Source organism: Anser anser, assembly GCF_964211835.1.
Source record: "Anser anser genome assembly, chromosome: 2".
NCBI classification, from domain to species: domain Eukaryota; kingdom Metazoa; phylum Chordata; class Aves; order Anseriformes; family Anatidae; genus Anser; species Anser anser.
Window position 1 is genome coordinate 54,404,695 of NC_139721.1, and position 15,035 is coordinate 54,419,729.

Here is a 15,035-nt window from a genome sequence, read left to right on the forward strand (position 1 = left end):
TTGCTGGGCTTGGATGGGCAAGTTTGAAGGTAATTCAGCCCTCTTACAAGTTCTCCAGGTAACCACATGACAATTTTTATATTACTGAAATAGTAAACTGGATACCAAGAGCCATTTCCTCAAATATTGTACCTAAGTGATGTGCATAAAGTCAATTGCATAAGAGTTGGTGCCTTCTTTTAATAGAAGAAAGTGAATTCATGCATCTGAGCAGAAAACCAAATTACTTTCATCCAGACTGGGTTTTGTGGGCAATCTGTAATACGAAACTATAATCTTTGGATTGGATTATTGATTCCAGACTGACTGGGGGATTTTAAATAAATTCTATATGGGGACAGGCATGTGTATATATATATATATTTTTTTTTTTCTTGCTATTTATTAAGTGACACTAACAAGTCAGTTTTGGAATTATGACCCCACTGATAGGATTTGACAACGGAAGAGACAGTGTGTTGGAATGTAAAAAGGAACTTGTGTGAAAGAGTTTGGGTCAAAGATTATCTCCTTGTCATACGATTATTTGGAAAGTTTCAACTGTTAAAAATATATGTGGGGAAGGTTCACTTAGAAGAAGAATTTGATTTGGAAAGAATAACACAGAATTGTTTATCTCATTTTTTGCTGCCAAACTGTACTCAAAAACAACATTTGTCAGGATGCTGTTGCCTAATGTGTTTACTGAACTATGAAAGCCTCAGGTTATTTATGTATTTAGTCTGAAAATTGAATTTAGTTTCTCTCATCACTGCGTTGCACAATGATGATGAATGGTGTTTGACCAGATTGTTATGCTGGTGCGTGTGCATGTGGCCAATAGAGATAACAGCTTGCAATCACCCCTTGTTATCTCTGAAAATGTGAGGTACAGTAACTGGTAAGTTACTTCCTTACACTTATTCCTTAATTTTTCAAGTTCAGGGCCAATTATTTGAATTCTCAAGCAGATGTTATTCACACGGGTTTTTACTGCCTTTTAAGTAGGAATTTACCTGCATGAGGAGTAGTATGCCAAATGCATATTTTTGTGAATGCATGTATATTTTGAGATAGAGTGGATAGGAAAAGGAAATCCGTGTGTGAATGTTAAAAGGTCTCCCAAGTTTGACCAGAAAATAAGCTCCATTTGAGTTGCCAGATGGTGCTTTTAGTAAAATTGTATAGGCATTAAAGTAGGACTTGCAATTTTTCTTTGTTTTACTTTGGCTTTTTTAGCTCCTCCCTGGTAAGGTCTGACATGCTTAAGAGATCTGCTAAGCTTGCACGTGGCTCCTACTTATCTGGGGGAGGTGAAGAACAGTGACCACCACCCACCACGATAGGAAATTTCCCACGGTAAAATGGGACTCTTTTCTCCTCCTCACCTGAAAAATGAAGTGATGGACATGGAAGTGATCACACTGAAATATATTTAGTGGTACTGAGCTGGGAAATCAGCAAGACAGTAACTGGGAGAGGTCATTAGAGTGAACTAGGGTGGTGTCAGGGAAGAGATGGGAAGAGTGTATCAAGGAGTACAAGATAATACTTTTTCTCATCTCTTTTGGGACATTTGGGAGGGTAAATTTACTAGCACTTCTCTATTACACTTTTGATCAAGAGGACCCTGTGATTCAGAGATGAGTAGAGGGCAAATAAAGAGAGGCATGATTCTTGTTTGCACGGTAGTGGCTCTATAAGGTCCCACAGCTATTGGGACACAGCTATCTCCTAAAAATGAGCAAATAAAAATTCCTCAGGTTGGTACTTTGGTCAACGTTGTTGATGCTTTGCAGTGTTTTGTTAGTTTGTTTCCTTTCTTGGTGCTTTAGTACAGTGATTAATGTGTGGGACGTGGAGAAGCCTTTCCATCTGCCTTTCCAGCCACTCATTGTTACACAGCGGTCCTGCGGTGATAACAGCTATGAGAGATGCCTCTGCTTCCAAGGGAAGGTGCTCAGGCACTCTTCTTTCCATCTCTGTCTGACCCACCTGTCTAGTTCTTGCAACTTCGCCATGTCATCTTCTTCCCTCCCTACCCAGGCTCATGTTCCCCAACTCACTTGAGCGGTTTAGCAAGAGCTCCTTTCCCTCCCTCCTGTCCCACTATGGCCAAGTTGTCTCACTTCCTTCTCCCTTAGTGCCAGGAGTCACCAGGTGGTGCTATTTCCCAAATAAATGCCCTCCATTGTGTTGCAGTGCCCTCCAGCCCTTGGAGAAGGGTTTCCCAGCATTAGGTTTTGTGCTGCAGCTTCTTTCCTGGGCAGCAGCGTCAAGTAGCGAGGGGTTTTGCTCTTTGCCATGGGTTCTGTCTTGAGCCAACCCCTTTGAGGCGCAGGTGTTCCCTGTGACTGAATCAGCCAGTGGCTTTTTCGATGTTGAGGAACCCCAGAAGACTGGACTGTTTCTACACAGCTTGTGACCACACTGTTGTGCTCCAAAGCCGCTTGTCTGTAGTGTAAAGCACGCGCAAGTCTCGCTGAAGATGCCCTCAGACTTTGTGCTGTTGGGTACCCACCTGGGACCCCTGCATCCAGTGGGAGTTTTTCTGCACGTTCCTTGGCATGTGCTGCTGCTCCAAAGGAGGTCTGTGTGTGAGTGACGACTCTCTGAAGGGTTTCTCCTTTCATCTTCTCATCTTATTAGTTAGCTAGCTTGATACCACCTCATTTCCAGATGCTTTTTCAATAGACGTCAAGCTCTTACTTGAAACTGTAGAGGCTGCTCAAAACAAGGGATTTAGCTTCTTAAGCAATTTGCCAGTGCCCCCAAAAGCCACAATTTAAGATGAAGGAATGCAAATAAGCACCAAGTTCCCATCTTCCTTTTCACCAGGCTAGGCGCTTCTTCCCCTACCACATGCTGACAAGGGCAGAAGAAATTGATTGAGATTCCGCTCTTTGATTTCGATTTAATGCCTTCCATTTCTCTTGGCAGTTCAGTTACTGCTCTGAATTTGATAACTTGTTTGGTGAAGGGAAGGAAGCGTATAAGAGAAGGTTTGGAGAATTAGCTGGAAATTTGTTGTGGGGAAGTAGTTTCTAAATAATGTTAATAGTGACTGAGCACTGTTATCTCTGCCATCCACACTCATGCTAGCATGGCAATGTGGTTAGCTTGCACTTTGTGCAGTGTGATGCAGTGATTAAACATATACATTTAAATTAGAGTATGAGGTTGTGTTGGTTTTCTTTTCTTTTCTTTTTCTTTTTTTTTGACTAAAACAGACAAGCTTTAAAATTTACTAAGTTGGGTGTTCCTGTGCTTTAAATCTCTAGGCTGGCTGCAAAGTTTATTATTATTATTATTTAATATATTCTACAGTGTTACTGTTCTTGAGTCATGGTGAAGAGAAAGGAGCTGAGGTAGCTGCGGTACTGACCCACAGGCCATGTTTTCTTCATCAATTACATTTCTGTTTTGCCTCATGGTTTTATTTATTTAGTTTTACTTATTGGAGTTATTTTAAAAAATAGCTTTGAAGGAAGCTTCTTTGTTCTCTCTTTCCCTCCGCAGCTCCGTTTCTCATAAACGAAGATTGCTTTATAGCTCCTTGCCAACTTTAAGGGAGAAACGGGGAGGGAAAAAAAAAAGAAAAAGAAAAGGAGTTGGCAGTTCACAGAAGAGCAGCATGGTTTGTAGGCTCTGGGTGAGTTAGTGTACAGCAGTCATGTGTGCCACTTTGTGATTTCTTGGATCATAGATAGTTGAAGCGACTGCTACTCCTGCCATCCACTGCAGTGTAAAACAAGGATTTGTTCCTTACTGCTGGTTTAATGCCATTTCAATCACTGAACTATGTTTGAAGGAAATATAGCTCCTTTTCTGGCTGGATTGTCTTTCCATCACGGTCTTGCCTTCTTTCAAGGTGATAATGTGCCTTCTTTTGAGTCCCCACATTTGGAGAAACCTTTCCACATTTTGAGTCAATTTTTCAGCTGAAGTTAGTGGAGTTCCTCCTAGTTGAATAGCTAGCTGATGGTCATGCTTTGAGATAAGAGAACACTTTGGATGAATCCTTTTGGAAGCCAAGTGTTTGGGAAGGAGAGAGGAGGGAAGATATGGCCACTCCACTCATCCCAAAGGTCTTTTGGCTGCAGCAGCAACTCTCCATGTCTCCCACCTAGCATGAAACAGTTGAGATTGGAGGCCTTGCTATGACAGTAGGGTAATGCCAAATAATCTTGCCAGCTCTCTAGGAGACAGCTTGGTTTCATATAATATTATGTATCACAGAATGGTTTGGGTTGGAAGGGATCTTAAAGACCATCTGGCTCCAACCCCCCTGCCATGGGCAGGGACACCTCCCACCAGACCAGGTTGCCCAAAGCCCCATCCAGCCTGGCCTCGAACACCTCCAGGGATGGGGCATCCACAGCTTCTCTGGGCAGCCTGTGCCAGGGCCTCACCTCCCTCTGAGTGAAGAATTTCTTCCTTGTATCTAGTCTAAATCTCCTCTCTTTTAGTTGAAAGCCATTACTCCTTGTCCTATTACTACACGCCTTGACAAAGAGAACCGCCCCAGCTTTTTTTCCCCTGCAGGCCCCCTTTAGGCACTGGAAGGCCACTATAAGGCCTCCCCTGAGACTTCTCTTTTCCAGGCTGAACAACCACAACCCTCTCAGCCTCTCTTCACAGGAGAGGTGCTCCAGCCTTCAGGTCATCTTCGTGGCTCTCCTTTGGACCCGCTCCAACAATAAATTCACTTTTGTAGGAGCATTCATACCTTTGCATATGAATGCTCCTACGAAAGTGAATTTATTGGTACAATTAACTCCTATATAGACATTAGCTGCTCTTCAGTCTCTCTCCTCTCTGGCCAAGCACATCACTTTGACAGGATGACAAAATGTTCTTGGCTGTCTATGTTTGCTTTTGTACTTTCTAGTTTAGTGAGGCCAGCCATGATCTTGTTTGGGGTCTCCGGGCACATCTCTGATAAAAGTAGATAGATGGAGAGATCTTAATATTGCAGTCCAGGGGTGGGGAAGGTTGGAAATACTTTTTTTTTTCCTTTATGAGAAAGGAAAAGGATGCGGCAAAATATTAAAGAAGGTGTATTTGAAACTCAGGCATTAGGGTTTTCTGTTTCTAGAAGATTACCGAGCTAGGACCTGGTGGAGAGCAATTGCGAGAAACTGTCACAGTGAATATATAGCAAGTTTTTAGCTTCCAGAGAAAATCTGCAAAATGGCAGAACAAGTAGGACAGCATTTGGCTGGCTCCTGGTAAAGCAGATAGCAGAGGAGCTGTCTATGCTCGAGTTTAATTCCACAGTAGGATGTGTGCAGGATGCATGTGAAAGGAAACCACATGCTGAATAATCACATTGGTAAGGGAGCCAAAACCTGGCAGCAGATGTTTTGCTATGATGGCTGAGGGGGAACGGGAGAGGTGGATAGGACCGTAGGGACATCCAGCTTTGAGGCAAAGCAGAATTGGCAGTCGCTGTAAGCATTTTACTGATCAATGTGGGCAAAAGGAAAACAAATAGAGAGAAGGGATCAGATGGTACATTATAGACTCAGAGATCAGATAGCATTAAGGCCTGGCCAGCAGATACTTTTCTGTTTTAAAATGCTTATTAGGGTATACAGGTGGTAGTGAGGGTGCATAAAAATACCAAACTCACTTAGCACTTGGCTATCTCTTGAGGCACTTCGGTGGCTCTTTGTCACTGTAGCATCTGAACACTTTGGAACTATCACAGATTGAAATGCTCATAATGCAGTTACAAGGTAAAATCGAGTCATTACTATTTTCATTTAATAGCTGGTGAGTTGAGACCAGCAGAGCCAAAAGTTCCAGTGCCAAACACAGTCCTTGCAACACTAGGAGGAAGGATTGTGCCGTAGTATAACAAGACCGACCTGGTTGGAGCAGAAAAGCATCTCTGAGAACAAGCAGTGCATTTTCTATCTGTAGAGGGAGTTGGAATTGATCTAATTCTAATGCACACCAGAGGATAAAGCCTTACTCTGCAGCTATTTCATGCTCCACAACACCAGCATGGGCCTGAAATTACACTAGCAATTAAAAATGATGACTAGGAGTAGTTTTTGCTGTGGGAGAATTGACACAGACCATCTTAACTTCATGGGAGTAATATACCCACTTACTTAAGAGACCGATATTAGTTCGTATAATGAGTTTAGAGAAGAGTGTATGAGAAACAGAAATGCAAACAGGGACGTTCTTGACAAATGACCAAAAGAGCTGTGGTGTTTTGTACTGAAACAATGAGAAGCTGCAGAATAACCCTGCCCCTACAAACCCAGTTGCATCGAGATTGGGGTGTTTGTGCTGGGATGGATCCCAAGGAGCTCCCCTCCAGTACTCAGCAGTCATGTTCCTGTTCATTTGGCAAACACCTTTCATTCTGGGAAATGCACGATAGCACATTGATGGTCCCAGGGGCCAACTCTGCTTCCGGTTCTTCCCTTCGAGAATTTGCTTTGTGACCAAGTATTCCCCGGACCTTTGCAGAGTGTCCAGTATGCCACTGGTGGCGTAAAATTGTCTGGTGTTGCTTGGAGCTCTTGTTGCAGAGGCACATTGCCGGGCTTGTGCAAGTCCTTCAGAGTACCCGAGGTAACAAATAAAGTCAATTAAAGGTGGTGAGCGGAGTGAGGGGAGAAGCACAAGCCTCGGATCCAGGGCTGAAAAACCATGCTGCTGCTTTGGGCAGCAGGGCACCCACAGCCCAGCGCTGAGCTCTGGTAGGCGGCTCCCAGCAAATCAACAGGAAAAGGGTCTTCCCTGAGGATCAGATTGCTCATCGTGGAAATAACCTATTTCTTACCATACAGAGATGTACAGAAAATTAGAATTCACGAAAACTATTTGTGGCCAGAATGAGGCGCGTGTCCTTTGGACCACGGAAGCAAGGCATCAGGACACCTCAGCCCGCTTTCCTCTGGCTCAGCCTACAGTCACAGGCAGTTCCATGTTCCCGAAGCAGCTGGGAGCCAGTGTGTCAGTCTGAGGGCTGCTCTTGCATTTTCATCTATGTGCTTATGCAGTGGTGGGGTTTGCTCACTTGATACGTCTTGCAGATGGAAAAACTGAATCCAGCAAGAAGCTATTTGCACTTCTTCCTAGACACCACCCCTCAGCGAGTGCCTGCGTTTTTGCTGGGGCAAGCCCGACGCTTGGCAGGTTCAGTTCAGTCCCAGGGGTGTCTCTGAACCCGGGTCTCCTGAAAGATATTATTTCTCCTTACTGCAGCGTCTTCAGACAAGTAAGTGATACCCAAATAGAGGGAAGCACAGAGGGTATGTTTAAGGCAAGCAGAAGTTTACTGGGTAGGATGGTTCTTGGATTCGAATACTGCCCCTGGAAACTGTGATCAGGAATCTGTTGTGCATAACTCTTCCTTGTATGTTCATACAGTCAATAAAAACCCGAAGCCGGTTTCAGATGCTCTTCAAGCTGCCTGCCACAGCCTTCCAGAGCAGCTGTAACTGGATTAGTAAGACATGGAAAATATTGCAATGCTGCTTGCATCTGATCTTCTGAGTAATGACTGAAATGTTAATGGCAGGCACACAGCACTATAAAGCAGGCTGCAAATAGCAAAGCTTTGTTTGTTTGTTTGTTTTTGCTCAGCTCATGGATTTTTTTACCTTTCGTTGGAGTTTAAAAGACAGCAATATTCCTGTCCTCAGCCATACCACATGCCTGTGGGTTAAGGGCTAGCATCTCTGCAAGCAGCGAAGATGCAGGCTGCATATCTCAGTGCTGCAAGCCAGACGTTGCATGAGGAGCAACATTCCTCCGAGATACCAGGCTTGACCAGAGCTGAGCATACATTTCTGCAGAAGCCTGCCAATACTTGATCGTGCAGGCCCAGCAATTTGTTTGATGATAGCTAATAAAATGCCAGCCATCCAGCAGCACTGCGAGGTGATTACGCTGCTGCGAATTTTCAAATTCCATCAAAGTCCTGCTGTGGATAATGGGAACGGGCCAGGGGGATTCAGCTGTAAATCAAAAACTAAATCATGGCCAATTCTGACAGTGGAAAGAGCGGCTATTTTAATGTGCAGAGGCTGAACTGCCAAGTCCAAACCAGCTGCAGTATGGAGAGCTACTAAAATGAAAGGTCTCTGCCTTTTTTTTTTTTTTTTTAAGACTCATTGATCGTTTTTCTTTCCCTAAAATTTAAAACATATCTCTCTACTTCAGAATTGCCTGGCCAGCTGCAGAGATTTTAAGCGCCTTCTTTTGTGTTAAAAATATTAAATATACTGATGATAAAGGACAGTTTTCTCTTTTTTGACAACTTCATACCAATTTAAGTGTTCTCATCTGTACATCCTAATTACTTCAACACTGGTAGTTCTGCAGTCAGCAAAGCAAGGGCCTCTCCTTGCTATCTGTTGTGGTGCTGGCAGGAGTCAGGTCAGCATGTAACAAAAAGGGAGAATTTAATGGGAAATCTTGAGCATAAACTGGCTTCTCTGTTATTTTCAGTTAGTAAGAAACCGGCCAAGAAACTTGTCCATTGGCATGAATATGTGACTGGGAGCCAGGAATTGTTCTTTATTCCAATAATAAGGAGCAGCTAGCTTCGTCTCTGAGCAAATCCTCTTCCATGAGAGCAGTATACTGCTTTTTGACTGTATCCTTATTCTGTATGTTGATCTGTCCTTTTTTTTTTTTTTTCTTTCCCCTTCCCCTCCTCTCTGTGTCTGTAAGATGTCACAAGGCAGCATTACCTCACTGGAAGGTACACTGACAAGACCCTTAGTGGCCTTATTTGACCGTGGCTGTTTATGGTGCATGCACTTAGTGCACCTCAACAGCTTGCTGGTATTGCCCTCTGCCTGCAGCCTGGCTTTTCATCAGTGTGGGGAGCTTTTGGAGAGCTTCGGCAGCAACTAGCTCTGAAGGGCAGATGTGTTCCCGTGCGAGGTGTAGGGGCAGTCACGCCAAGTGCAGTAGGAGCCACTTGGGGCATGCTTCAAGTCTTCCTGCTTACAGAAAAGGTTAAAGAGTTTTGGCTTTCAAAAGTTTCTAACGTTACTGTTGAAAAATAATGTATGCTTTACTTGCTTTTTTTTTTTTTTTTTTTTTTTCTTCTCTGAGCACTTAGTATTAATACCTTGCAGGTTGTTAGGATATGGTCATTCTTCTTGCGATATGCAAGACTCATGTTAAACCCTGCCAGCTCTAATGAGACATCTGCCTCTAGACCACGTCTGAATGAATCTTAGTTATTACCAAAAAACGCTTTGTAAGGGCAGACATTTTCAATTTATACAAATTGAAATACCCTGGATTGAATCCTGGATTTGTCTGAATTGATGGGAAAACTTCCATCCCTCCAAAGGAGCCATGTGTTTGATCGGTATTTTGTAGAGATCAGTTCTCCTTTACTTCTCAGTGCAGATTTTTATGGCACCCGTCACCAGGGTATCTGAACCCTCTTTTAAAGCTGAAATGGGAAGTTAGTCATGAGATCTGTAGTGATTACAAACCAGATGTTCTTTTTTCTTTCTTCTTACTTTGCAAGTAGAGGACAGAAGGCAGTTTCTGCAGTATGTTTGTTTTTAGCATGCCATTTCCTCATGTGAAATACCGTATAGTATTCTTGTTCTATTTGCATTTCCAAAATCTTAGGCTCATAAAAGATTTTTTGCACGGTTTATCTAATTTTACATATATTAAAAAGCCCTGTGTGTTAACATGGCACGGAAGGATTCTGTGCTGTCAAGAATAAAATAGCTGTTGCAGCAGTATGCATAATTATAGGACTACTGTTTAGTCATCAGTCACAGAATGCATGGATTTTTTTTTGTGAATTCGCCATTTATTCTGTTTCAGATGTGGAAAGAATTTACATGAAGAATTTAGTTTGCTCAGCACAATAGGGCTTGACCCATCTGAATCTATTAAAAGCTGTTACATATCTGGGCTAAAGAATAAGGCCCTAATCAAGGATGTGTTTAAGGAATAGTATAGCTCCATTCCACGTGGAAAAGTGCTTCAAGGACTGAGTCCTACGGTGGTGCAAAGGTATAAACAAGACATCCATATTTAATTAAAGAGCTAATTTTTCCTGTTTTTTTTTTTTTTAATTCTTTTTTTTTCTCCCCTGCCAGAATGCACACATCTGGAACAGTGGATAGAGGAATATACCCACTGCCTATTTGTAACAAGAAAATGCTTTTCTTTTTTAATATATATGGCTCGTATTTTAACTTTTTTTTTTTTGTGTGCTGCTGTGGATCAGCCGGAAGAAATCAGCATCTCGGTTGTTGTTTGCCTGCAGATTAGTTGCCAGCATCCTGTAATTCTGCTGGCTTGAAATGTAGCCTCATCTTCTTTACAGTAATGGGAGCAGAGAAGAGCCAAATGGGGTGGTTCTCTGTGAGCAGGAGTGTGGGTGGAAGCACCGAGCTTTGTGGCATGTTGCTCTCTGCTCTGGCGCTCTTAAAATCCTCCTGCCGCAATCTGTGGTTAAAGGATTTCAGAGGAGTAGAGAATGTGTTTTCAGGTTTATGGAGCAAAAAAATCAAGAACCGGTCATGCTTGTGCTGGGTCCTTGTATTTATCAGAACCATCTGGTGCCGCTTCAGATTTTCACATCCATTTTGCAGACCGGGGGAGATTCTGAAGTTGTGGCCACTTCAGTGAACTAACAGCGGTTTGCTTACCGTGGATTACATTTCTACTCCTCTCCTTCCTCCCCACCCCTTTGGCTCGTCTCAGTACAATGCAGTTTATAACTGAAATTTCGTAAATGTGCTATGAGGCTTGTGAAGAAGAAAGGAGAAAAGCAAACATGCGGTTGGTCCCATGAGTGACTCATCCAACTGTTCTTCTGACAATGCAAATGACTGCGTATGCCTGCCTCAGTCACTGCTAATGCACCAGGATCAGGACTCTTGGCTTAGAGTCGTCATTACAGACATATTCCTTGCTTGCTGTTCCTTCCATGGGGTGGTATGCTCCCCATCACTGCATGTGCATTATATAGTGCTGACACCCTTGGATCAGGTTTCCCATGGATCAGGATTCTTCAGAAGAATGACAGGATCTGTTCCTTAAAGTGTGACATAATCCCTCAGGACGTATTCCCAGTTTCTGTAGCTTGTCAAATCCACTCAGCTCAGTACTGCTGTTACCTTTTGTATAGGCCAAAATTTTATTCCTTGATGTGTGTTTGATGTTATATGTATACGAATGGAGTGAAACAAAAGAACCAGATTAAAGGATGTAAAAGCTGGTGAACATCAGAACTTTGAGAACTGAAAAAAGAAGTCATCCACAAGTATGAGTGTTAGCAAGGCATGTGGCTTGACAGGTCTGTTATAATCCTTTGAAGAAAAAGAAACAAAACAAGGATGATCATCCTCATCACATTTTAGAAAAATGGATATATGTAGGGAAAGACCATGTAGCAAAGAACAAAGCAGGTGGTAGCAGGAACGCTTTGCATATTGTAGTGAGGAGGTTAAATTGAATGCATTGCTGAGAAGTGAATGACGTTTCTACTTCTCTGAAGCAACCATGCTTGCTTTCATTTTTGTAAGAGCTACTTGGAAAGTCGTTCCCTATTGTCAGCAAAATATAAGGTCCGACTAGCAGTAAAAGATTTCTACGAAGTTTTCAGGTTGTTGCATAACGTCCACTCACCATGCTTTGCTTTGCTTTCGGGCAGGTGGGTGTTTTACCTGATGCCTGTGGGCACGGTACTGCGAACTGAAAGTTGTCTGCGCAGCTTTAAATTCAGCAGTAGAATGACACTCATTGCCTAAAGTAGGAAGGTTTTTCTGTTTCATTCCCTTCCCCTCTGGGCTCTAATGATGCTCGGGTAGCTGGCTGTTCAGACCCTTGAGGCAATGAGATGGGAGGGCTTTTTCGGCTGAACCCCTTCGTGCCATAAACTGACTGCTCCTGGAAAGTGTAGGCTGGCTTCACTGGTGGTCCAGGTCCACTGGTTTCACTGGAGTTAGACCAAGGGTAAATTTTGGCCTCTCTTTAGTCAAAGCAACCACAGCAGCAAACTCTTGAGGATGCCTGTAAGGTATTTGAGGGCTAACAACATGGCTGGCATGTGCTTGACTTTAGCTGCGCTCATTGTGAGAGATGTGAGCGAAAGAGAAACTTCTGCAGTTTAGTTAACGTTAGCATGAAATGATAGCAGGAGTCATGAACTGGAAGTCGAAGACGCAGGAGTTTCCGTTAAATGAGCTGGGCTTTAATCCGTGCATGTGGATGTCACGTCCCTGCTGGTGACTGGGTTCCTCTTGCTTAAGAGATGTAATTGCAGTTGCCCTTCTTAGTGACCCATCAAGGGAGCAGAAAAAAAGTACACGAAACTAAAGTACCATCAGGTCACACGAAGCAATATCTAGTTTCGAATGCAGTGGCAGAAACTACGTCCCCACAAGAAGGAAACATAATTCCTCAATTCCTCACATTCAGTGGGTGGTAGTTCTTTTTTTTTTTCTTTCTTTTTTTCTTTTTTTCCCCACAGCATTTTAAATCCAGAATAATAATTAGATTCTCAGTTTCAGCACAGAGAATTGTCTTTTTAAAAATGTGTTGTGCTATCCTGGTCTAGTAATTATACAGAAATGTCAGCTGGAATTGATAATGAAGGCAAAATTTGGGAAAAGCAATAGGATGTGTTGCTGCTATTGATCAAAGGCTACAGGGCTGGTTTTAAACACTTACTTCTCTTTGATCTTTTTTTTTTTCGATCGATTGAACACAGTAGATAAACAACTGTCTGTGTAGCATGAGCATTTATTGTGGCTTTTAAGCTGACTAAGGACAGCTTTGAATTAAATATGAGAGTTGAAATGATGGTTTTCTAATAAGTGCAGTATATAAAGATTTCTTGCAGTGGTGTTATTGTTTCATTTAAACACAGGAAGGAAATTAAATACTGGCATCCTTTTTCTTTCGTATTTGAAAAAAAGATAAAAATGACAAAACTGATTGCGGGAGACGCAAAGGCTTTTTTCTTTTTAAATGTAGTTATGTAGTGCTGTCAAACTGCTGTCTTGTCTTGGCAATTTCTGATACATTTGTGTAAGTTACTCAAATGTCTTAAAATGCAGAAACAAATGGATGTTACGTGAGTTTCTGCAATTAGTTCCAATGAAATTAATAGAAAGCTTTCCACAGACTTTTTAATGACTTGGATTGGGCCCTGGGCAGTCATCGCTGATGTCTCGGAAAGGTCAGGATCGATTTCCTGGCATCCTCTTAGTCTCTAAGAAGGCTCTTTGAATTTCTCTGGGAGACACAGTGATATTGCTATTCCCCTTCCTTTGTAATTCTCTGTATTTATATTCTGCTACCTAACATACAAAGCTTCTCAGGACAACAGAGGGAACATGAAAAATGCTGCTTTGGGGGGAAGTTGCTCCTACCTTAAATGCCTAAAATAGTAATTCTGAGTAATGTCAAGCTTTCTTCCCTTCCTCCTCTCCCCATCCTACCCCTTGTCTGGGAGGGATTCTGCATTTGATTTCAGTGTTGCACTGCTCTTATCTTTCCTTATTGATTGTGGTGGGGAAATAAGTGCAAGGCGAAGCAGCCTTCTGCATCTCAGCGTGGAGAGCAGGCTGTGTCGCGTTTAAAGCAGCGCTGCTCCACCCCAGTCCAGCAGCACAGCTGGCACAGGGGTAGCTGCACGTCTCAGGGGATTCGGCCCTTTGGATTCCTGCCTTTTCAAAAATACCTGAATACCTCAACAGGCCTGAATGAAATTATTCTCTGGCACATGGTTTTGCTGGGTAATGCACCCTGTGTTTGAAAGTGCATCTAAATGCAGCAGTAAATGGCTGTGCTTGAAGTACTGCACTCCTTCCAACAGGAATATAAATGCACTCCAAAAATACAAGGCTTCAAGAGAAAGAAGTCTTGGGATGAGGAATGGGGAGAACCTTTCATAATTCTGACACTATCTTTTCTGTTGAACTATTTCACCTGCCCCACTTGCCACTAGAAAAAAAAATAATGTCACGGAAAATATCTGACTATTTCTTCAGGTAAAATACAGATAACTAAGGTCTCCTGAGTTCACTGTCATGCTTTTCCTTCATTTCAGGATACCGGGGTTGGGAAATCGAGCATTGTTTGTCGATTCGTCCAGGACCACTTTGATCACAATATTAGTCCTACTATTGGGTAAGTACCCTGCATAATATCACTTTTCTTATATAGACACTGCCCTCAGCTGAGCTACCTTCTCTTCTCCTTACTTTTGAGGCTCTGAACACTGCATTTTTGCCAATCTCACTGAACCCTTTAGTCCCCTTGAATGGCTTTCTGCTTGTGTTACCTGCTTAGAGAGCCTGGGGCTGCCCAAACCAGCTCTGCTCTGCTCTCCCTGTTCTGGGAACACAAAGTGGGCTGCAACTTACTTTATGGCCATGTACTCTCTGATGGAGAGGCTGTCAGAGCTGTGCCTTGTTTCTCACGTGAACGATGTCTCTTGAAATCACCTCTTTGCTGGAGCTGCCCAGGACCTCTACTGACCTGTGTTGGGCATGGCCATGGCTTCCAGGTGTTGTTCCTTTCACCCTTTGCATGGTCCAGTGTATGGTATAATATGGTAAAATGTTTGTTATAGACATATACGTCTCTCTCTCTATATATTTTCATATAGAGAGAGCCTCTATGTATATGAGCTGACAATGGGTGAACGCTACATGTACTATTGTTTACTTTCCATGCAGCAGAACAATTGGGAAATCTCTGTAAGTAAAGGCTACTTGCTTTGGTTTTCACAGAAATAGGACTTGAGGCTAAACTGATATTTTTTGTGTTTGTGTAAACGTAGAGATACTTCAGATTTCCAAGAACACAAAGGAACAGAAAAAGAACCTCATAATTGTTTATATTTTTCCCCTGCAAGTTCCTAGTGAGCCCATAACACCTAAATAATCCTATGACTCATTTTTCTACTGTTCTCTTTTTAATTTATCACATTTTTCTTCACCTGTCTTATACCCATCTTAGGTCTCTTACTCATCAAGAACTTCCCATGGGAGATGATGCTTTGATCATAAGAGTTTAGGATTAAAATT

General features: G+C 42.6%; 1 protein-coding gene across 2 annotated transcripts in view; it reads left to right on the forward strand.

Annotated features, from left to right (window-relative positions):
* RAB31 (RAB31, member RAS oncogene family) overlaps positions 1-15,035 on the forward strand; it is a 63,999-nt gene that overhangs the window by 11,459 nt on the left and 37,505 nt on the right. For both annotated transcript variants that reach the window (XM_083824020.1, XM_083824021.1), the window contains exon 2: positions 14,054-14,133. In XM_083824020.1, coding sequence (XP_083680146.1) covers positions 14,054-14,133 — 80 coding nt within the window. The remainder of the gene's footprint in view (positions 1-14,053; positions 14,134-15,035) is intronic.